The sequence below is a fragment of the Lasioglossum baleicum genome, chromosome 8 (assembly GCF_051020765.1).
Source record: "Lasioglossum baleicum chromosome 8, iyLasBale1, whole genome shotgun sequence".
Taxonomy (NCBI): domain Eukaryota; kingdom Metazoa; phylum Arthropoda; class Insecta; order Hymenoptera; family Halictidae; genus Lasioglossum; species Lasioglossum baleicum.
This window is the reverse complement of record NC_134936.1, coordinates 11,422,330-11,447,100: the sequence shown is the minus strand read 5'-3', so window position 1 is coordinate 11,447,100 and position 24,771 is coordinate 11,422,330. Positions and strand designations below refer to the sequence as shown.

General features: G+C 45.1%; 3 protein-coding genes across 4 annotated transcripts; 2 read left to right on the top strand and 1 right to left on the bottom strand.

The window, feature by feature from the left end:
- Window positions 1-18: 18 nt before the first annotated feature.
- On the top strand, window positions 19-5,626 carry LOC143211331 (large ribosomal subunit protein uL10m-like). Its single transcript, XM_076428867.1, has 3 exons — window positions 19-178; window positions 4,494-5,000; window positions 5,348-5,626. The coding sequence occupies exons 1-3, from the start codon at window positions 157-159 to the stop codon at window positions 5,572-5,574; spliced, it is 756 nt and encodes a 251-aa protein (XP_076284982.1). The 5' UTR covers window positions 19-156; the 3' UTR covers window positions 5,575-5,626.
- LOC143211325 (partitioning defective 3 homolog) lies at window positions 267-4,251 on the top strand. Its single transcript, XM_076428858.1, has 2 exons — window positions 267-867; window positions 927-4,251. The coding sequence occupies exon 2, from the start codon at window positions 968-970 to the stop codon at window positions 3,875-3,877; it is 2,910 nt and encodes a 969-aa protein (XP_076284973.1). The 5' UTR covers window positions 267-867; window positions 927-967; the 3' UTR covers window positions 3,878-4,251.
- A 74-nt stretch (window positions 5,627-5,700) lies between the features above and the next one.
- Window positions 5,701-11,990, bottom strand: LOC143211324 (uncharacterized). 2 transcript variants are annotated; one of them, XM_076428856.1, is made up of 9 exons: window positions 8,379-11,990; window positions 7,996-8,237; window positions 7,728-7,905; window positions 7,478-7,620; window positions 7,234-7,427; window positions 7,043-7,154; window positions 6,602-6,784; window positions 6,262-6,504; window positions 5,701-6,117 (listed from the first exon to the last, which is right to left on the bottom strand). In XM_076428856.1, the coding sequence occupies exons 1-9, from the start codon at window positions 11,428-11,430 to the stop codon at window positions 6,037-6,039; spliced, it is 4,428 nt and encodes a 1,475-aa protein (XP_076284971.1). In that variant the 5' UTR covers window positions 11,431-11,990; the 3' UTR covers window positions 5,701-6,036. The 2 variants fall into 2 exon arrangements, with proteins under 2 accessions (XP_076284971.1, XP_076284972.1); XM_076428857.1 differs by having other exon boundaries at window positions 7,234-7,412; window positions 8,379-11,981.
- Between the last annotated feature and the right edge of the window lie 12,781 nt (window positions 11,991-24,771).

The following is a 24,771-nucleotide window of genomic DNA, read 5'->3' as shown; positions in this document are numbered from 1 at the left end:
TGCCTTTACGTTCTAAGGCCAAACAAGGATCAACGGAAATGAACCATTTTAGCGAGGTTAGTGTGTAAATAAGTACTGCGAGTGAGGAGTGGAAGTTGGTTAAAATACGGCTTGAAATAATTATTGCCCGTTGCTGAATAATAGCGTGGCTAAACAATGGCACAGTTAGTACAAAAAGGTAAGCGTTCTTTATACAATTCATCATTTATTATAGTGAAATAGCATTCGTAAGACGAGGTCGGTGCATCAAGCCGTTCCGTTGGCCACACTGTTTGTATCGCCATGTTCATCGTTTTCCCTTGGACTGACCAACAGAAACGAACCATTTTAGTGAGGTTAGAGTGCGATGTACGAATTCAAATTATACAGTGTGAATCGATTGTTGCTTATCGCCAAAAAGTAGTGTTGACAAACGATGGCACAGTTAGTACAGAAAGGTAAGCATCGTTTATGTAATATATTGGATATTAAAATTCAATTCCAATCGAGAGAACTGTATTCTGTTGGTCAGCCTGTCTGTGTTCCTCGTTCCCGCTGTCCTGACATAAGGAACAGTGGAACGAAATGTGGTAATGGCGAGTGCGTCTGTTCCGCATATTTGATGTTGTGATAAAGTTGGGCGTACGCGTCCGTCTTATCAGTTGTGACAAAGTATATTGCTTTGATTATGTTCACTCGATTCTCTCTGGCGCGCTTAGTTTCTAAGCGAGGATAGTCGACGCTAACGAGATTACAGTGTCCAGTGCACCATGTCGGTGATTCATTATCGGAATATGGAAGAACGGGACTGATAATAGAAGATAATCGTATTATACGAGAAAAATTCCAGTGCTCGTACGCTTTGCAGTACCTGCGTTCTATTCCGCAGTAAGTTGCCACCAGCTACTTCGAAAACATTTCCGTAACCTGTTATTAATCAATACTAGTAGGTAAACGAGTGACGCGATAATATGAAATCGGAGCGAGCATGAAGGTAACTGTGTGCTTCGACAACGTTAGAGTGGTGGTTCCATGCGGGGATGGATCCCTACTGGTCAGAGACTTGATGCATGAGGCTATCCTGAGGTATAAAAAGGCCACGGGGAAAAATGATAATGGACTAACAATCAACAGCCTGTCCTCCCTAACAGGAGGTGGCCTGCTCGATCCAGACGATAGGTTATGTGATGTAGCCGATGACAGAGAGCAGATCGTTGCACACTTTGTGAGTACAGACACAACGCATGCTGGCGGTGATGGGGCAAGTTCTGTCGGGACCAACAGCCCAGATTTCTTCCATTCGGATGGCAAAGAGTTAGCATATGCAATAGACACACATTCCTCTATACCTAGCAGTAGTATTAAAAGAGAGAGCACTAAAAGATTGTCGATGCACGCACTGTCGACTAGAGAACCTTGTTTAGCCACGTATTCTGCTCAATCCCTTCCCAGAGAGTCTCGCCGCAGAGAACCACTGGGACAAGATGCCAAAGCGTTGTTCGACTATGCGAATGCCAACATAGATTTTGTTGATCAAAGCGAGATCCGAGAGATCGTGATAAAAAATGAGGCAGGTCCACTGGGACTTCACGTGGTGCCATGTTACGACCTTTTGGGCAACGATCAGGGGCTCCGGGTGGAAGGTATCGAGCCCAATGGCAGAATTGCTAGAGATGGACAGATCGACTTGCACGACAAAATCATTAAAATAAATGGCCACAATTTATTGCACATACCGTTCTCGAAAGTGCAAGAAATTTTCCGGACTTGCATGACCGAGCCTTGTCTTAAAATATCTGTGGTGAAGCACAAACAGCCACGCAACCATGATAAACCGCTGCACAAGAGTCATGGCAATACGAGTGGCGGCTCGGAAAAAACGGAAACGGACGAGAACGTGAAGAAAATTCAATGCAGCAACTATAATCTGTTACAGACCGCGAATACGCGAAAGATCGGGCGCATGATCGAGATCGAATTAACGAAAGGCAGCAACGGGCTGGGGTTCAGCGTGACGACGCGCGATAATCCTGCAGGGGGCCATTGTCCTATATACATTAAAAATATCCTACCAAAAGGTGCTGCGGTGGAAGATGGTAGGTTGCGGCCCGGCGACAGGTTGCTGGAAGTAAATAAGAAAGAAATGACGGGGAAAAGCCAGGCGGAAGTGGTCTCGGTCCTTAGAAGCATTTCGCCAGGTGGTAAGGTGAGAATGGTGGTCTCTCGTCAGGAAGAAATTTCCTCCAACGCTCCTGAAACTCATTCGACCGCGACGTCAACCAGCCAAACGACCGAGACCACCACGGACAATGCGAAATATTGGAGCAGCTTGAACATATCGCCAATAAAAAAGAACACGGAGGTGCACGAGAGCAAAGTCAGCAGCCGCAGCTACGACAAGTGTTCGTTCAAGCCCGTGAAATCCTCTGAGGACGTCGTACTATCACCTCGCAAGAATCGCATGATTCTGACCTTGGACATCCCGGTGCACGATTCGGAGAAAGCAGGTCTGGGCGTGAGCGTGAAAGGGAAAACGACCAACACGGACGAGAACACGAACATGGATCTAGGAATCTTTATAAAAAGCGTGCTTCATGGGGGCGCAGCCTCTCGAGACGGTCGATTAAGAACCAACGACCAGTTGCTCAATGTGAATGGTGTGTCCTTGCTGGGCTTATCGAATTCCGACGCGATGGAGACCCTCCGAAGGGCAATGCTCAATACAAATAGTTCTGTAACAGGTGTAATTACTCTGACCATAGCGAGGAGGATATCCTCCTACGACGCAAACGAGAAAAATCTTCCGGAAAACCTGTCTTACCATTGTAAAATAGAATCCGCGAACAGCGTATATATATCGGACAACACGAAGGCGAACGAGGGTAGGGTGAAGGAGAAGAACAATCTGAACACGCAGTCAGACATTTTGGACAATGGGGGGCTGTTGTCCTGTGTGACCGCGTCCCCGTGGAACCCGGTCATAGACAGACTAACGGAACAATATAATAAGAACAGTCTGAGAAACGAGAGCTACTGCATTGCGACGAATAAAACGTGGATAGAGCCCATCAGCAACGTGAAGAAGATCACCGTGGGAGGACGCGAGGACCGTGCGGAACCAGTATTGTTGGAGGACTCCAACGACGCCCAGTGCAATGATCCGAAGAGGAACGCCGACGATAAGGACAGCCAGTACTCTGGGGACCCAACTTACGATAGTCAGCTGTCGTTGGAGGAGTGCAGCTCGTCCTCTAACAAATTCTCCAGGGATGCTCTTGGCAGGCAGAGCATGTCCGAGAAACGGCATGCTGCTTTAGACGCCAAGAACACGGATACTTACAAAAGAAATAAGAAATTGCGCGAGGGCCGCGAGAATATGAATCCAGATCAGGCGAATCAAAAGTCATCGAACCAATCGGCCGAGTCCGAGGACGAGGCGAGGCGCTCCAGCAAGGACAGCTTCGAGAGAAACAAAAGCAAAGGCATCAGCGAAGGAAGCACCAGTGACAGCAATCTGAAACGATACGAAAAGTCCGTGGACCCGGCCAAATCCGTGGACCCGGCCCAGTCCGAGTACGTTTACACCATCCCCGGGTGTAACAATAAGTTCACTTCCCCGAGGAAACATTGGTTGGTCGACGACGTTCAGGGCGAGATCACCAGTAGCAATAACTATAAGGACGATCGCGAGGGTTTCCCTAATAGTCGGGGGGACGTGAAACAGGCTTCACTCAATTCAGCTTTAGATGATCGATACAAGCGCTCTAGAAAAAAAGGTGGCATCCGGTCGATGCTCCGGTTAGGGAAGAATAGGAAATCGCTCAATTTCGGTGACAGTATAGACGCTCGGCACGAATCCAGTAACTATTGCAGCGGAACAATCAATTATATCGCATAATAATTAAGGACACGGTGAGAAAGAGAAGAGAAAGAAAAAAAGAGAGAAGGGTATTTATAACGTAGACGCGGAACACCGACGGTTATACATAAAAAAAAACGTACTTGTACATCTAGAAACACGTATCATACACGAACCACACACACTGACACACAAACAAAAAACACACACAAACATGTTTTAAATACACATCGCACGCTGCGTACTTATAGTATATACACGTATGATTTGTTCCAAAGTGCCTTATATTGTTGAAGAAAGCAAAAGTAATCGATTCTGTATATAATATACATATACAATTTTTGTACTCGTCCTCAATTCGTACCGATCATGTATCTATTTCGAAAATAAATCGAGAACGTGCACTCAATGAACTCCAGTGTGTTAAATGAATCCGGAAATGGGGGATATTTCGCTCGATTTTCGAAACAAGGTATTTATGCCGCCCTTGATCAGCTTCCACGTTCATAATTCGATACTGCGATTAAAATGAGCGACATCCGATGCAAACAGTGTGGAAATCGGCCCGAAAATATATCACAGTAGGTATCTTTGTTAGGTGAACGAGGCGTGAATGTTGCGAGGCGATAAATCTAATCAGTCTTCGCTGTTTCAGCATTTCAGTTAACACCAAATCAGCTGCTGTACCAGCAGAAACGTTTCAGAGGCAAAATCAATTTGAAGAAACCGAAAATATTTTATAAGAAGAGGATCATGAATGAGCTTCTCACGCCGTTTTTCCAAAATCCCAGGCCAAATAAGACCATTGAGAGCTTGTGCGCCAAAGCGATTGCTCCGCAGACCTTCGCGCTTGGACCGTACGAGAAAATTTTAGCCAGGGAGGCCCGCAATTGGTTCGACAAATCGAGAATGGTCGCCTGCGTGCATGCGAACAGCATCAGCATGCTTGATCTGTTCGAGGTACAGGTTCCTCTAAGGAGAGCTAACATGTATTACAAAGGTTACTCGCCTAAACTCATTCGCGCTGCGCTGGAGGGCACGAGTTACGAAGACAAGCTCGCTCCACTAATCTGCCTCCAAACTAAGTACATATTCTGCCCTGAAATAAACGTGGTTGCTTTGGAGAAAATACTAAAAAGATGCCCGCAAATCTGCACGATCGGTAAGTGGCTCCGAAAAATGGTTAAGGTATAATACGCTATAAAAGTCAATTTTGTTTATTTGATTGAAATTGTATAGGATTTCTGCAAAAATTATAGACATTCGAAAATTTAAAAAGGCAGGTAATTTCTATCTTCTAAGATGAATGTTAGAGATGATAGAGAATAGACAAGATTAATGTCCTATCTCTCACATTCAGAAATTGAAAAATAGTAATAATAACGAATTGTATAAAATTTATGTATATACTTGTAAACGATCAGGCTGCGAATGATTAGGAATCCTGTATATTATTTTGCGGGACTTGATAGTTGAAAGAATGAGTTGGAACCTGATTGCTTATTTCAGGGGGAATATTAGAGGGCGAGGTTCTGAGTTATCACGACTTCCTGAAGTACGGGAAAATGGACATAGCAACCGCACAGTTGGGTTTGGTTCAAGTATTACAGAACGCGGGCGGCGTTCACCTGAATCAGCAGCTCACACATCATCAGACAACACTGGTATCACGACTGAAACAGATCGGTACAAACGGGTCAGCTACGAACGAGGACGAACAATCGGTGCCTGTATAATTGCAGAACTATCTGTATCAATAATTTATTATACATTTGTCATTCACACGAAGCTTTAAGTAAAATACAATTTATTTACCCGAGTCCTTAAGCTAGGAACGGTCGAGTAATTGAATTCGTTATAAATTCGAGGTATCCACATCGGTTTATTTTTTATTCAATTTTGTAACTTTTTCGAATTACTTCATCGATTCCAGGAAGGACGGTTCCGCGATAAGGTTGAGCAAAGCGGCGTGTAACGCATACGTGTAACTTATCGGTATCAAGTTCTTTTTTTATCGGTTATCGAACTCGTCATTAAACAGCCGTCAAAGGCTTCCGCGGCGCTTTGATCGACGATTTCATTCGAATACGTGAGCACTTCGTTAGGGGAGTATACAAAAATTTTCGTCGACGTTTCTTCGGATCGTGTACATTGTTATTGTGCGTCGCCGCGGTAACTGTATCTTTTGATGGTGCCCCTCAGTGACAGTAATTGCAACGAGGATGACACTTGACTCCATTTTCTCCGCATCTACAGCCTCCGGATGTGTCCCCTTTTCCCTGCGAATGCGAGAAAAGCGATCAATAAAGAAATGAGACAATCAACTACATGCCAGTGCACTTTCTTCGTTTTTAAGGGACCTTGCAAATGAATGGTTTGTTTTCACATTTCTGTATATCGTTTTAACGAATTAATAGACTTACTCCTGGTCCCCAACGAGGACCTCTCGTTACCCAGCATATCTCAGTTTTGCACATTGAGCAACGTAGCCAGTCGCATCCCCATTTTTTCATTAACACAACCGCACATGTCGGACAAGCGAGTGCTTCGCCCCTGTCCACCATTTCCTCGAGCATCGCAGCGGTTCTTCTTGATTCCTGATCGGTTTCTTTGGACAGTCTTAACTCCAGCTGGTACTGCTTGCAATTCTTACCAGCGTGTATTACCTACGAGGTGAGAATTAATTAACGATTGTCATCTCAGAGCGCAGATAAGAATCACGGTATCGCGAACGAAACGGGTATTCGTGCTCTCCTTTCTGACCTGACAGGTGAGACAATTGTTTGCGCCACACACAGGACAAAGGAAGTTATTCACGTCGTCGTCGTAGATGCACCAACCAGGACAATCAGGCGTTTTACAGTGGAACGCGTTGTTCCCAGCATTGTTCTCCGCTTGGGCAATCGACTTCGCCAGATGCTGTTGGTAAACCTCTTGTTCAACAAGCTAAACAGACGTATGAATTGTGAATCAGGGGCTGTTCCCATTCTTTGCTTAGTCATCGCCAATTTTCTCCACTAATTGCAAAAGCCTCGAGTCAAATCTAAATTTGTATCATCCCTTAGCATATGTAGGATTGAAAGTACTTTAAAGACATGCTATTGGAGCCATAAATTCTATAGATTTAATAATCGTAACTGTGAACGATTGACTTCTAGTTCTGGTGTTAATAATATTAAATAGTAGTTTTAATAATAAACTCACAGCTTTGATTTCACGTTCCTGAAGAGTTGACTCGCAAGTGTATTCCGAATCTCTGTAAGGACATTTCACTTCTGCTTCTTCGCAGTATCTAATCGTATTGACAATACATGACCTAGGCAAAAATACACAAGGTTCAAACTCCGTTCTACTAGTTTTTACTTTCTCAAACAATTTCTTTAATACTTGAATACCTGCAAAACATGTGTAAGCAGTCTCTCAATATCACGCCCTCGCGTGGACCGTATGTAACGAAGCATACGGGACATTCGATTGGCTCTGAATTCGGTATAACGTCGCAGTTCTCTAATGAGATCAATTCTTCGTATCGTTCCATCTTCACCTCCTCTGGCGTATTCCTTTCCTCTGTCACCTGCACACAATTAGTCTGTTACAATAAATGCTTCGTACAAAGAGATTATTTAACAATATTGGTACCTGAGGTTCTTCGACTACTTCGTGATCTTCTTCCACAGCCTCCAGCACTTCTGTAGACGACGTTTCTTCTTCGTTTGTTACATTTGTCACCCTCTCTGCGTCGTCAGGTTTCTCTACGGGCGTCAGCTTCTCGGGTTTCAGCTCTGCAACACCATGAAAAATAGCAGACACCATTACGACCCAATAATTCTGTGAAGTACCATTTACGGCAAGCACAATTTAAGAGGATATAACGAGCGAGGATGTTTACCTGGCGCTACGAGGTACAAAAATACAGGGGACCCATCAACAGCCTGCAGCTCATTAAGCGTGGCAGCATCACGGTCGGCCAGGTTCTTGCCGATGATCCATCGCTGTACGTTCGTCGGTATCTCGAATTCGGCGTGCACCTTTGCCTTCAGCTCGGCCACCGTCATCCGGCTGGGCAACTGTTATCATTTCTCGGTTTAGCAAAGCATCTAATATCGTCTTATGGATGGCAAGCGGGCGCCTTGATTTGAGTAGCTATCGCTATTTACCTGAAGGGGTATGGGTCCCTGGTGAGCGAGTTTGTCCTCAATGTACATATTGACTTTAATCAACTGATCTTTGAGACGGGCTGATCGTTGCCGAATCACGGAACAGTGAATCTTGAGCCTGGCCAATTCCTTCGCCAGGCCAGCCGCCTGCTGATGGTGTCCGGACGCGATCGCCGCCTCCAACTTCCTGAGTAATCGGTTTATAGCGAGCGTGTTCATGTTTTTCTCCGCTGAATTGTCCTCTGTAACAAACGGCCGAGCGTGAGCATGGTTAATAGGGAAAAACGAGGGACAAAGAGAGAGAGACTCGCAAGACATAAATTTAGTCAGATGATTCAGCCACGGTACAGTCACACCATCCCCTAATCACAATCTCGAGTTACCTTCCTCGCCAACCGCGAGCTTGTCCTCGTTCGCGTTTAATTTTCTTCCAGCCAGCGGAGACGCGATTGCCGTTCCGTGAACATTATCGGCCTTTCTCACTTCATTGATCCTCGGGGAGCTGGTGCGCTGCCTCGGGGACACCGGGACATGAGCATTCGCGTAAATCGACTGCTCTATCACGTTCGCGTAAGTGTTCTCGTTGCTCGCGGTCCTAGTAGTCTTGGTGGCCTCGATCTCAGCGAAATCGCGCGGCCGTATCAACTGGAAGGTGTTCTTTGTCAGCCCGGAACCGCCCAGGTTTCGACCGGATGTTTTATAAACGACGTTCTCCTGCTTCCAGCCGGAGGTAGACGGCTGATCCGTAGATGTAGACCGTTGCTCCGCAGACATAGACGGCTGGTTCAACCGGCGCACGTTGCCGCTGGTCTGCACCGAGCACGAGACCTTTTGTTTCTCCATCTCGTAATCGTTCTGCAGCGCGATGTTTTCGACCTTCGTAACCGCGGATACAAAGTAGGTGGTCTTGTCTGGTGCTGCAGGTGTTTCTCTCTCTTTCAGCCTCTCGAGTCCGTCATTCTTTCGCGCTACCATTCTCGTCGGCTTCGGCCGTTTCGGTAACGAGTGTTTCATTTCCTTCAACATCTCCTTCAGGTCTACCGTAATTGGATTCTCTATGGTGTTCAGTATCGGGGACCTGGTCTTCCCCGATTTCGGGGAAATCTTCAGATCTGTCGATCGGGCGACGTCGTTCTCCAACGGAATCGATTTTTCTTGCACTGCTGTCTTCGTCTTGGCATCTTTTTCCGCCTCCACCAGAATGTCGAGCACTTTGGACACCTTGCTAGATATCCCAGCTTCTTCCACATGATCTTTGTTCCTCTGGTTAACGGCAGACGCGTTCTCGCGAGCCAGTCGACGGTCCATGAACTTCAACTCCTTCATACGCAGCTGCTTGTCGATCTCGTCGAAAATGTCCGAGAACTCTTTCTGTACCCCATCGAACTGACGCCTGTCCATCCTGCGCGGTTCCTCGAAAATGCTCGTCGGGTTCGCCTTTCCCCGGTCGCGGGAAAACAACCCTCCACCCACGTCTTCTACCGTTGGCTTTGTCTCCTTCGTTTCGCCGGCGACTTCCTGCCTTGATCGAATTTTTCCCTCCATTACTGCCGCTGCGCTATCCTTCTGTGGAACCGCCGGTTCGTTTATTCGATTTGCGGCGAGTTGGCTTTGCAGAAACGATATTCTGTTGGAGGTCTCCGTGGCCAGTCGATCGTTCTGGTCCTTGGCCGAGGAGTATCCTTTGCTACCCGGAATCCTCGCGGCTGCGTCCTCAAATTTACTCTTACCGGCTTTCTGCTGTTGGGGGAAGTACCTGGAAATATCTTTCTCGAACTGGCTACCTTGTACTTGTGGCGTGAACCTGGGGTGCTCCCTCCAATCCGTCGCTTCGTCAACGCGTCTCGCGTTTCTCACCACCTCCCTCTCGATCTTAGCACCCTGATCTTTGGCACCCTTTGCAAAGAAGTTTGCATTCACAGTCACCTTGGTGATGTTGCTGATAGCATTGAACTTCGAAATGAGCGCCCTGGTGCCTCTTCTAGGCGACGAATTCTCCATAGCAGACGTCACGATGTCTTGAACAATCTCTTCGTTCACATCCCTCTTTTCGAACGCGTCTGCGAACCTCGACGACTTCAGCAGCATCGAAGCCCTAGCTCTAGCTTGCTCCTCCTGCACTATTGCAGCAGCTTCTTTGTCCAGCTCGCTGATGTTCGTCAGGATCGACAGACCGGACTTCCGTTTAGCGTCTCTCTTCCTGTCGTCCGACTGTCCTCGATGGAAGAAGCTCAGTCTTGACAAAGAAGCATCCATGGAGTAACTCGCAGAGGATCCCATGCTCGACGATGCAGAGTCCTCTTTTATTTCGATCGCGGAGGCCGCCGGCCCCCGAAGAACGTCTCCTCTGCGGGACGGCCCGGAATCCCGGGAATGCTCGAAGACGCTGCGTTTGTACCAAGGTCGTGGCATGGCTGCGTTCAGAGTGCCGAAGGCAGGGACAACGACCGGGGTGTCCTGAAGAATGCCAGTCTCTTGCGTGCCCGCGTCTTTCTTCTCTTTCGGGCTGTGCCCGACGTCTCTCTTCGACAACAGCACGCCTCCCTGAAGAACCAGCGTGTCGTTGCTGATGGCTTGCCCGTCCTCGGCGTCCCCTCGCGCCTCTATGTCCATTCCTCCATCAGTAACCTGGGTCTCTCTCTTCCCTCCAACTAGATCACTATCCAAAATCCTTTCTGGCGGTTTCGGCGCTCGTCTCTTCCTTCTGTTGCTACTCCTAGGTGCATCCACCTCTGCAACCTTGACCGCTGGAGGGTTCGGCGCTCTTCTCTTGCCCTTCACATGCACCCTTCTTCTCGTAGAACTAGCACTAGAACTGGCCCTCCTGTCATCCAACCTTCTCAACGAACCGAGTAGCTTTTTTTCAGGATAAGGAAGATTCCCACAAGAAGTGAAGGTGGCGGAGGGTTGCAGAGAGTACCTGGCAGTGATGTCTCTCCTATGGGAGTGCGCGTTCGTTGGCAAAGTGCACGCAACGTCCGCTACGTCGTTCTCTTTGTTTCCAACGGTGACCTTGGAAGCTCCAGCTGCGAACGGGCCAACTTCTGCAGCCTGACCCAAGATGTCTAGCGATAAACCATCGCACCTGCCCAATGTGCCCGTGTGGAAGGCGAAGCTGCGCACTGTGGTGGTGCTGTAGAAGGTGTCTACGCTCTCCACGCTCGACGAGACGCTGTGTTGTTGCCCGTTGTCATTGTCTCGGCACTTGTCGGTCGTCTTGCGCCGTTTCTCGACGGTGTTATCCCGGTTGCTGGATCGCTTGAACCACTTGAACAGGGAGAACCTCGCGGTGCCACGGTCTTCCACCGGGCGCAATACGTGGTTTATGGTCGCTTCCGGCGCGACGACGTCCGCGACTCTTCCGTCCCGGTCGCTGATCCGTACGCCATTGGGGAATGTGTTCGCCTCGATGCTGCATGCGGCTCGCTGTACCATTCTTACTCACCGCATATCCCCTTCGCGGCTCCGCCCCACCTCTCATCCGTGGCTCTGCATAGTTCTTTATTTAGATTCGGTCGAACGCGGCTTTTAACTTCCTTCCAGCTACTCTCTCTCGCGGCTATAGGTGAACTCGAACTCGTGGAACCTTCGAGGAATCTTGTAGCATTCACGCGGTGCGAGCATCCGGTTCGCTTGCACCTAGTTTCACTACGGTTTCCTTCGTTCCTGTCTTCACCCTCCAACGCCTCCGCAATTGTTCTCTCTGTCTCGTTTAGGCTTCAGATGTCTCGCTATGTTCCCTTGCTCTGTCCACCTGTCCACGGTTCTAGTTTCACGTTTAGCCGCCTCCGCTGCCACCGTCTTCTTCGTGTCAGTCGATTCAATTCATGATGACTGCCAGACACCCAGCTAAACTTCTCCGTCGCTACCTCCCTTCCGATTCGATGGTGTAGCTGGTATCCGCCGCAACGGCGACGATGCCGTTGTTCCCCGCGCTCGCGGAGAATGTATCGCGGAACCGTAAATCGACTGACGAATTTCGCTGCGAAACCGACCGCGGGGACGCTCCGACGAAACCCACGACAAAGATACTCTCCGGCGCACTATTATTAGACGGGCCTTCTCCTGCCGTCGGTTATTTTCAAGTCCACTCTCGCTGTCTGCGCCGCGCTGTCCGAAATCAAAACAGAGGAGCACGGGATACGCGCGCGACTTTCGATCGAGGGACACTCGGCCTCGAGAATATTAACCCATCGCACTCTTACGTCTAGCATTTAAACTGTGTATTTTGTCTATCTCGTAAATTCAATAACCCGGTCGTATTGGAAAGGACATTGATATTTATTAATGGGATTGCGTAATGAAATGGCATCGTATTAGCATAATTTCTTGAATTATTAAATTTAATTTATTGTTATTCACGAATCGAAAGCACAATATTGTCGATTTATATTTTAGTGAACATGAATACTATATTATTACTAGACTGCGGATCTTCATGCAAAATAAAAATGTTTATTAAAGAATTAAAGGCAACATTACAATGCATAAAGATCCACATTCTAATTGTTACCGACATATTTTTATAACAATATAATTAACAAAAATAATGCTCTTTGTGTGTACTCATTTATTATAGATTTTCTTACAAACGTGTTTTTCGTTTGGCCATTGCGTCTGCCTTGGAGTAACATCATCTCTGTCTGAAATATCTTGAATCAGATTCCCTATTATGGAAAGAATTTTCATCTTGCTTGAAGATACTGCTTCTAGGTCGACTCGTTCATAACGATTCGTTGTGTCCCCCTTTCATAAAAGTAAGTAACTTGAAAATGTCTAACTAGTAATTAGAATAATATTAAAGGAAAAAGATAACGAACAGTTTATTGTTCTACAAGATGTGCTTGTTCAGATACAGTAAAAAGAGATCTCTGATAACAATAGTTTGGGAAACATTTCGAGAGAACTTATCAAGAATTCTACTTCTACTAGATGCAAATGCTAGTGCACGAAAGAAAGCGATCTTACTAACTAGCTCTCCCATCTTCGAGATATTTACGACGCCCCTTTCACGCCACCTCTTCCCTACACCGAATCCGCGATACCGTACCGCAAGTAATGTCTAACGCGAATATTTAATAGACTGGCCCGCGGATTTACGGGTCCGAATAGCTTAAACCGTCCGATTTACATCGTTGCGGAGATTTGTACTACAGTATGTGCAAACGTTGCCCGCCCACGGTATTATTTTGGGATTTGACTAATCCCGTGAGAGGGCATGGACCAGCGAAGTGATGACCAGAGTCTCGTTTCGGGGGCTAGGCGACGCGCCACTGCACTGTCGACACTTATTTACGAGCGGCTCGATCTCGTTTCGAAAAATATCGTGATCGGCTGTCACTCGGTATTCGGACGCCATACTGCCAGGGTATACCACCGCACAGTGCTCTCTCGCTCCCCTAAGCGAACCGATTTCACTCTCAATTCGTCGGGGCTAGGCGTGTCGACATTTTCTGAAAATAACGCGCACTCTGCACCATCCAGCGATATTTTCCATCACAATCACTAAAAATAAACGAAACATCGGATGCGACGCTCGCGGCTCCGAGCGGTTCCGTCGCTTTAAATAAAACATTCGACACGTTCGCCCGACCTTTGCACTTCAACTGACCCCCCGGAACTGCACCTGCAATTGCACCCGGACCGCCGTAATCCGCCGTTTCCTTTTTTACCGACGATTCGCCATCCCGTAGACCCCATTAAAGAGGTATTTTGTACACCTATGAAAATCTTGTTATTTTGCATTCTTTTAAAAAATACTCTTTCAAAAATATATGACATAAATGAAATTAACCTTTCACACCTCCAGTTCGTGTCTACAAATTTGTTAGATTAAGAATAATACGAGAAATACCTTCATAAATATATATTTGAAAAGATAGTTAAAAAATATATATAAAAAAAACTTTTTAAAAACCACGCTTATATTAAAATGCACTAAAAAGGAGAAAATAATGAAAATAATAACTCCGAGAGACGACGTCTCTTGATGGAGTCCGAAATCGTACAAATGGAACTGATTGAACGGAACACCACACTGACAATGAGCTCCTTCGGTGCGAAGTGGATCAGTGGAGTGGGGAGAGCTGACGCGCGGAGTGGGGATCGCTGAACGCGATAACGTACTACCTTTTTTAAAATTAAAAGTTTTTTTTTATATTTATTTTTTAATATTGCATTGTCATCCAGTTCTGAGCTGTGTTTAAAGTTTCAGGTCTCTAGCTCATCGGGAAGTGATTTAAAATTCGATTACGAAGATTTGACGCATACAACAACGACAGCGACAACATCGACAGTTCGGCACGCTAATATAAGTGTGGTAAAAGGGAGTAGTCCTAAGCATCGTCAATCGTATGATTGTGGAAAATGTCGGTCGTCCGAGAGTTACAGTTAGAGCTTGTTACAAACAGTTACGGATTAATCGGATCACAACCCGAAGGCCAATAGATAGTATGTAATATTTCTGTGGACGTCCATACATATAACAGATGGGCACCATGTGTTATTTCGCAGTAACGTAATTCGAAGTAATGGTCAGCCATTACCATCAGTAGCGAAGCACTCTCGTTCTAACAACTTCGGAAACCTCCGAGCTCTATCAAATATTCAAATTCGGCCGTAAAGCTTTGGGAATACGGTTTTCAAGACACAAGGGTCTCCCGTGAAACTAGCAGAGCTCGTAACCCTTAGCAATCCCTCCTCTCGCCTCGAACCTCCCCTGTCGTGTACTCGCCATTAACAGAAATTTTTTGGTGATAACGCAAGGGTTTTAGGCGTGGTCCGCGGCTGTGTGGAAATTAACCGAGCGAGTATTTTTAATTACATTTAGCCGGCGGAAGAAAGCCGGCGAGAGGGAGCCAACTCCTGCAGACTTTCAACTACACCACTAAGTACGAGGCCTCGGTCCAAGAGTGCCTACGAAAGCTGAAGCGCGGCTTCTGTGAACGCAACAAGGAACACGCGCGTTTACGAGCCCCGATCATCCACAATGCCGTCTAAATCACTCCTAAAGGGATCTCTCTGCGCGAGGCGGCGGGAGTTTGAAGAGAAGAAGCACAGAGTTCCGTGTGTCTCCGTGTTTCATTTAATTAAGGGGTATCATTCAGCGCTGCAACGGTGTGCTGCACCCGCTCGTCGAGTCTTCAGACCCCGATGTTCTGCGCGCGTTTTTTTCATCGCGCTACGAATTGCACCCGCGCGACCCTGCATTATACCCGCGTGCACCCGTCGACCGTCCTCGCGACCCTTCATAACGCTTTTTCGCCCTTTTATACGGCTTTATTTTGGAGGGCTGAATAATACACGAGGAAGAGCATGATATTGAATCCTCCGACGTTCCTCGTGTCAATTTGACACGTTTTTAATTGATTCTGAGTACGTTGTAGTTTTTATTGGCTGTGAACACTGTGTGTATACTCTTGTTTCATGGACTACATTTTTAATGGTTTGTATAATCTACAAAAATAAAATGATTTTATATAGTTCGTTCTGAGATTGAACTGTTGGAAAATGTTGTGGGAACATAGAAAATTTACTGTACGATTGAGCATAGTATTTGTCGATTTTGTATCGAGCCGATAATGCGTTCAAATGTTGTATTTACAAATCGTATTTACAATTCATTATCTCTTAATAAATTAAATCAAATTATACTGAATCAATGGTTCCATGTATTTATTCCGCGTATTTATTGAATATGCCAATGACTTTAGTAATTAATTTTCACAGATACACTAAATAGATGGCTATTCGAATAATAAGAAAGAATTTTAGGTTTGCAGTTTCATTCATTGGGAATAGTATATACAAAGCATTCACAGCACAAATCAATAAAGAAAGAAAATGCAATGATCCTTTGCACCCAGCCATGCAGAAACTCGAACTCTTTACTGAAAAATATTGGAATCGTTGTAACAAATGTTTCTTGAAATTCCGTAACACAAGGAGCCCCGTCGATGTGGAAACCAGTTCTATTCTCGCGCATAGTTGTTCACATCTCCGCGGCGCTTTCGAATTAGATCGCGAATGATCTTCCACGTTCTACATAGTTTTCCTATCGTCATTGTAATTATCCACAAATTCAAATGATATCAGTGATGACATAGGCGAATGGAAGTGCATACAGTAAAAGAAAAAATAATTATCAGAATCATAAATTAAATTTGTGGACTCGTAAGATCTCTTGGTGACAAGAAGACGAAAGTAAATATTCTAAAATGGAGCTTACCACATATTATATAATTATAATTAATTCTCTCTCAAGTAACATGATTCCCTTAACGCCAACAGGGCCATAAAAATGATCATCCGTTCTCGATTTCGTTCGATTATACCGAGCAACGAGACGGCCAGGAGGTATCTCCGTCGCCAAATAAACTCTGTATAAGTGCATCTTCGAGTGTTAGTCTACAGAGCGGTGCCGAGGGTGTACGTTCATGTCCGAACGACGCCGCGAAGCTGGGTCTGCGTGGTCTTAGCTCACTTTTATTGTCGGAAGCCGAACTGGAGCGCAAGAGTCTACGGCGTGGCCTGTTCTCTGACCGTCTCTTTCTCTTCGGTTGGCCATCCCCTCGCTCTGGAGTTTATTTCGCGAATCCACCCACCGCCCTGCCTTGGCTCGAGCGCCATATCGCGTCCTGAATACAAATCGGGATGTTTCCTTTCGCGAGTTTCCGAAGACTTTTAGGACGCGATCATTACCATTAATGAAGAAGTCAACGTTGCGGCCGTCGCTTTCCCCCAGGCTTCTTCTCCCTATCTCCTTTCACCGCATGGTTTTCATCGCGTACTTCGGTTGATGGTCTCCCCTGCCCGTTTCCAATAGCACGAATTCCGAGGGCTCTTTACGCGCCGCAGAATCTCTTCTTTCGCGTGTAACTCAGTCGGGAGGGAAGTTTCGAGGCCGATCGTAATGCACGATTATTCCCTCCGGTGCCGGGCCACCGGCACATCCGCGATTTACAATTTTTATGCCGGACTCCCAACGGAGCGCTACAAGTCGCAGCAACCCCGTTGCACAGCCAACGGGTCCGAGTGTCGTTGAACTTTCGCGGAAAGGTCGTGGGGGTTGCTGCTGCTACTGCTATTGCTGGTACTGGTTCTGCCGGTACTGGTGCGGCGCCGTGCCATTGCTTAAAATTTAGTTACTCCGTTGGATCCGGCCCGATGTTTTATTCAGCTACCTGCAGGCCCGCCGCGCCGCCCACGGACAGAGATATAAATTAATCGGGATTCGGGACAATTTTTGCCCAGGCCGCGGCAAAAAGTTTTCCGGTATGTAAAGCGAGATGTCGATCGCGACGGGACGACGACGTCGCTTCATTTAAACCCGTCTCGACCCCCTCGCGACCGTCTTAAATTAAAATTGAAGCCGCGAGCCGACGGATCACCGACCCCCCAGGCTACTAGGGCTGTTTGTAAATGTGTTTGCGTTAATGGTTATTAGATGGGTTTAATTGCTTCGCTTCGACTTTGTTTACTTGCTTCGCTTTGACTCAACTGATTTCCGGTTAATATTTGGGACAACCCTTTCGAGGTACCCCAATATCCCTGGTTATACAAACATCGTATATTTATGTTAAATATACTAATTATGTATATAATAATTTATGTTAAAATTACAGGAATTTGAGAATGTGAACAAAGAATTTCATATATTCGGATGTTTTACCATCGATGACCAATATTTTTATTTTTTTCTCGAAAAATTTGTTGAGAAACGTAAATCAGAAATGGAATTAGATTACTTTCCCGCAAAGAGAGGACTTTGCTTAAAAGAATGGATAAGTTGTACGAAGATGACGCGATCCATTCGTGGGCCATTGAAAATGGCCGAAGCCAGGGCGAGGCTCGCCGGATTCGCGAAATAATCGGTGATACGCGCGTGCCAAATTACATTCGCCGGTAAATTCGTTTCGCAGCGACGAAATAAATTATGAAGCGGGGCCCTCTCGTTCGTTTGTTCGACGGGGAATTCGATTTCTGCCGTCGTTCGCCGTTGTCACATCCGGTCGCGCGGCGGTCATCGCGAAACCGAAGCGGATTTAACCGGACCGGTTGCTACCGGTCCCGGTTGACGCACGGCAAACTCTTGCCGAAGTCTGTTTAATATTATTGAGAAAATTTAATGGACCTCGTTGAAACCAACCTCATTTATTCAGCAGATTTATTTTAACGTTAGAAACGGTGTAATATCTGGATTCGCGCGGAGATCCGGCTCTCGTGAAACTTTCATCGGAGAGCGTCTTTTGCAAGTTTCTAGTAGCCTTTAATAAATTACCGACTCTATTGCGTTTAGAATTACCCGAGCGCAACTCCGAGGGCTGGTTCTTAATTTGAAATGAAAAAAATTCGTTTAAATAATATAATACTAAGTCACTGAATATAAAAATGGTTTTTAATGTGATCCAATGATACCTATAAAATATGGAAAAGTGGAATCGGGTCGTCAGCTTAAAATTTAATTTCGAATATTTTTGTTCTGCAATATTATAAATGCAGGAACAAGGGCAGTTTTTGAAAAATTAATGTAAATTGGTTGCATGTCAGCATCGGGGAGATTAATAATAAAATACAACCCATTAAATTCCATGAAATATTCGGTTTCACTGAACTGTAATCTTTTATGTATTTAAAATGATAAATGAATATTTCATGGAATTTTTATATTAAAATATAATGTCTTTATTTAATATCCGGCCGAGGGAATTTGTTCTTGGTATTGAAACTGGCTACTGAATTAACATCTGCAGTCTATTCGTTGCAAATTGCTGTGTGCGTTTCATCCATCAGACACAGTCCTCTTGAACTTCTCGAAGATACCGATACCAGAGAGCAATAGGTAGCATAACTCACACGTGTTGCTTTTACAGCAAACTAACACTCGAGCACACCTACGGAAACTCTGATTCTTGGAGTTAATATCTTTAAACGTGCTGCAGTGATAAAGTTTAAGCGTCCGTCTGCTTCATGTAATTGAGTGTTCGAACTGAACTACGAATAGTAAATTGTTCTATTTGATAATCCATCTTATTATTAAACTAAAATTCATTCAACGTTGTTCTGCTTTCTAGTTTTCTTAAAAAGAGAGGACAGTACATCTGGAAGAGTCAGTTTCTCTGACAATGTTTAAAATACGGAGGTATTTTAAAGAGAACGAAGGGATGTTATTTTTCTGATGATAGTAAATGGTAAGGTACTTTGAAGGGACCGAAGGGATGTTATTTTCCTGACGATATTAAATGGTAAGGTACATTGAAGGCAGCGGAATTAATTTTTTGGTAAGTAAATAGTAAGCTCCTTTGCGGAGAGACCACGTGTACTTAGTTAGCAGCGGATATTGCAGAAGCGGGCTCGCAGGTTGCCGTACGTATGGACACGGGTACTAAGCCGGCGAATAATCTCGCGTGCAACGGATAACTTCGGGGAAGACAATCTAACTATCTTGCTCACGTACGGAACAACGGTGTAACTAAGGAGATAGCCAAAGGGTTCGAGGCCCAGCAAGCGAGCTAGTCCGTCTGCGGTGTACTTTCCCTCACGTATCGCGGCCGCTCCTTCTGCTCCACCACAGAGATGAACAGATCGTACTGGTTACACGGCTTCCCTTTCCGCTGCTTTTCAACTATACTCCCAAGGGAAACCCTACTGTTAGGCGTAATGCTGGTTAGAGGCGTCGATTGAATCTTAACGTTTTACCTAGTCGAGCTTATTTAACCGGACCTCAAAGGTCCAGGCTGATTTTTGCCCGAGCTTGTTTTCCGCTTCTCGGTTTCGCTCGAGCGTGAATGGAATCGCGATGCTTCGGGGCTCCACTTTGTAATTGCACCTTTACGAAAATATACTGTTCATATTATTTATTTTATACTCTCGTAAAGATTTTGATAAGCTACTTTATGGTCCGCATGCACCGTGGATTAGTGTGGTTTTTCCAAATTGAATGGAGTATCTTTATGTGCACTAAGTTTCTTTGAGAATGTTTTTAATCTTTTCTGGCAGAGAGGGAACAGATTTGTCGTTTCTCTTTGAAAAATATATGCTGTATCAAAGGAGGTGGACAGCTTTCGGCGCACTACAAGAGAGCCTACAACTAACAAGGAGACTTAGGAGGGTTTAACCGTAAACCATGCGCAGTACACCGAGCCAAAAGCTTATTCGGGTCAGCTTCAATTTCGCTTTTAGGAGAATCAGTAGAATTATGGTCGAAAGCCTTGACTAGTCGAGTTTCATAAGCACACGTGCACGCTTAATGAAGTCCGTGAGTGTTCGAGTGAAAAGTCAAGGCCACTCTAACTCTATTCCCGCAGTAACGGAGAACTTACAGCTAGGATATTCATTCTCGATGACGAATTAGAACAGAGAATCCTATTTCACAAGCGTCGCAAGTTCTTCAGGAAGGCAGAAAAAGTACTTATTATAACCACAATCATTAGGCTGTCTCAAAAGTTTGTTTCGTTTTCGATTAATGATACACACGATGCAAATTCAACCAAGTTTTTAAAGAAAACAGATCGCGCGGCAACGTAAAAGGTATAAAACGTTAACGACCGGATGATCGCGTTATTTAGCAACATTAAACATACACATCGCGCAAGAAACTGCTGGAACAAAAAAGTATTTGCACACGGTTTTCCTGTTTGTCGGCGGACAGCAGGGGGAGTGAAACAAATTCGCCGGCGATACGAATAATTCACAGTAATTCGAGAAATTTCGCAAGTCCAGACGGGGAGCGCAGTAAATTTCGGGCTCGCGAGGCATCGAATCAGTTTCCTGCTAATTCGGTGCCCGTTTCGGATCCCTTCCCCATCGAATCGGACGGTCCGATCGGGCATGAAATTGATATCCAGTAAATCTTCCTCTTCAATTTCAAAACACGCTTTAATGCGCTTTGCGTTCCGCACCGGGGATCGGCTGGGGGTCCGATCTTCAGGACGCATTAACTGAAACGTGGCGCGGCCGGCCCGACAGAAGGGTGGATGGTCATTTATCAGGAACAATAGCAAAACGATTCTGATAATCGCCGGGAGATACCGCGAGGAGGATGGTGCGCGCGGCGGGTTTAACACCGAGAACGGAGGCCGGGCTGAGGGCAAACGTAATCGCGCTTATCGTTGCTGTTTGTTCTATTTATTGACGAAACCGTCCGTCTATTATTCCATCGTTCTCTCCACGGCCCGATAACGATACTCGACACGTCACGGATAATAATCGGAACCGAAAAGCGCGCCACACCCTATTTACGCCGGCACGCCCGGCATTCCGCGTCTGTTCGATTCGCGAATATTCGTCTGTCCTCGAATTAATTGTTGCCCCGGATGCTTGTTAAAATCCAGCCCCTTCCTCCCCTCTCCTGCCGTCTCCTCGCCACCGCGCCAGCCTCGTGAATCTGTAATGAAACGAATTTAGTATCGAGCCCAGTCGTTTTTCGCGATCGCTCGAATACCGACCGTACGAGGTCGGCTGAGCGTTTATTAATAAAACGCGGGATTCATTTATCATCCATTAATTAGCGTAAATGTTAAATGAACGCGCACTCCGACGCGCCGTTTTGCTCGAATGTTAACAATTCGAACAATTCTTGATCATTTTCGAGCCGCCCCTCCGCGCCGACCCCATGCCGAACCGCCCCCACGTTCATTTTCGGTTTTATCTTCGGACGTGCTTTCAATCGGACGATAATAAATTCGATGACAAGAGAGCTGCATATAGGATGCGCAAACAATCGGAATTTTAGCAGGTCGTGGTTGCCATGCGTGCTAGCACTTCCTACTGTGTGCCCTGTGAGCTTGACAGAAGAGGTGTGGCAGAACAGGCCGAAAATGTGATAAACGGCATTCATATATTTTTTATTATTTCTCACCTTTTTGAAATAAAATTCATTTTTCTGGATTACTGAAGGGACTACGTAAACGGGACTTAAAAAAGAACATACATAGTGGACATAGGTTATGAAGTCCTAAAGACAATTCCGATCCTCAAACATTATTCTTGTAGATTCTAAAATATTCTGGTATATTCATGATCGATCTCCAGCTTCAGACTAGATCTCTCTCTAAACCTCGCATAATTAATTAACTCTCCAAGACATTTGGCGAAGGGATTTACAAAGCAGTCGCTCCGACAATTCTTCGTATTTATTCAAAGATTCCATTGTCCTGGCGCACGATAAATTATTCGACTAACGGGCCAATAAAATGTCCACGATCCGGTTTGTTCGTTCCGAGCGGAAGAGCTGGTAGAAAATTATGAAATTTATTATCCACGGATATACGGCCGTCACGTTTCAGCTGCGCCGAAGCATTCCCGACGAAAGAAAGGCCGGCAATCGCATTAGACGCGCGCAAGCCACGAGCCTGGGGACACTAATACGCATAGTTAAACGCGAGCAAACGCACATGAGACCGGTGTTAAATAATACGCCCGCGCCGTGGGGAAAACCCCGCCGCGTCGCTGGAAAACCGGGAGAGAAACCCGGAAAAGAGCGTGAATGCGGACGGCGCGCGGGTCCGCGGGCGCGAATTTTTATACGTCGGATTTTATGTTTCGTTGAACGTTTGTTTGCACGGTCCCTCCGGCTCGCCGAGAAACATTTTATGGTCCGTGTATCCGCAATCCGGGTATTACGCAAGTATGGCGCCCGCTTAGTCGATCCCCGGCTGCGCTTTTCTTCGTTTCCCGGTTCTTCAGACCTCTGGGCTAACGGCGTACTGCGGTCCACGTTCTTACGCCCCATCGTATATATTATCGGTCTACCGCGGACGCACCTGATTTTAGTCGAACACTATGGGAAATTAATTGTCACGGCGTACACTGATCCTAGTGCCAGCGAATTTCCCGTTCGCTTTGTCCTGGTCACGTAGTGAGATAGTACAATTTCATCTACCTCCACAAACAGTTATATATACATTATGAATACATTAAATAATTATTAGCGTAAATTTGTGGGTCCAATTAAACTTCACACTGCATTGATTATTTCACTTTGTCCTGTCTTTCAACCCTTGGAAACTTTGTACACTGTGAAAATGATTAGTATACCATACAAATGTTTCCTTTATTTTTAATTTCACAAAAAAAATATTTCTGGCATAATTAAAAATTTTTTTAAATCACACTTATATCAAAATGCACTAAAAAGGAGAAAATAATTTTTTTCCTAGTTCTCCATAAAATATCGAATGCAGTTAAATGATTAATAATATTTTTCCCCAAAATTTTAAGAAATCAGTTCAAAAATTCTTCTGTTATAAAATTAGTGTCGGAGAATAGATAGAAAAATTTAAATAAAATCATGACATTAGTGACTATAAATAAAAGCGTGGAGCGCCCACGAAGATTACGTCAATATAGTTTAACCCCACGCTTTTATTTTTATAGTCACTAATGTCATGATTTTATTTAACTTAATTTATATTAAATTTTTCTATCTATTCCGACACTAATTTTATAACAGAAGAAATTTTGTACAAATTACTTAAAATTTTGGGGAAAAATATTATTAATCATTAACTAGATTCGGTATTTTATGGAGAACCAGGAAAAAGATTATTTTCTCCATTTTAGTACATTTTAGTATAAGCGTGGATTTTAAAAAGTTCTTTTATATATTTTATTTTCTACTTTTATTGTCATTGGAAGCAAGTGTGCATACAAAATGTCAGCAACATTGGACTATGGGAATGGGTTTAAAATTCGATTACAAGATTTGACGCATGCAACAACAACACGTCAAGTTAATATAAGCGTGGATAAACAAAGTTGGATGTATTCAACGGTCTGAGTATTTTTATCTACGGTAGTAGAACCGTGCAGCTGTTGATACACGTGTAAGCTCCAATTCCGAGGGTGTTTGTATGTCTGCCTATAGACCCGGACGTAACCAACACCTAACCCAAAGCTACCTAAGACTTAACCAGTATCTAACCGATACCTAACCCAAGTCCAACAAAGATCTGACCAAAACCAGAACAAGCCTAACCAATGGTTTAATCTCTCATGGGATTGTTGGTTTCCGATCGACCTCTAGACACTCAGCGTTTTCTGTTTCCGCGAGAAGCGAATCAGCTTCTATCGTGTTATGGTTTCGGATTGCTTAGTATCTCTACCTGCAGCCCCAACGTGTACTTTCTATCCTGTAATGCATGATATTCGGAATTTCTGAGCTTGACACAAAGGAAAAGACGATGGTAAGACAGTAATTTTGATAAAGAGTAAGCAAATTATGTGCATGATCATTTTCTTGTATCACTTCAAATTTGAGAAGTTCGTAAAAGCAAATTCTGATAGAGACACTCAAACAATTTATACCCTTGCTGCTCAAAGCTCACTGAAGCTACGAACTGCAAAGCACTACTTTCTAAAACTATCCCAAACGAGAGGAACATTTAATAATTTTTCTGGTGGTATGAAACACTTTTTTAAAAATACTTTAGAAAAAGAAAATAATACATTCCAAATATTTTAGTCGATTTGCGGAGTCACCCTATTCCCTAATCTCCGTTATCTGCCATAACGCAAGCTTATCTGAAAGTGTCAAGGGTACGAGTCCCGGAATTAGGGTGTCCGTATCCCAGAAACCCAACATTTACCCCAAAATCCTCGAGGGCAACTCTGCAAAATCAGATCCGGAATGCTCCGAAGATGTGGAAAATTCCAACAAAACCCACCGTTGATCTGTCACGTCGCATATACAGATTAATGTTCGCAATATCGCTAAAATATTGACGGAAGCCTGGAAAGTGTCAAGCGACTCGAGCAGTGGCTCACACGAAGCGACAC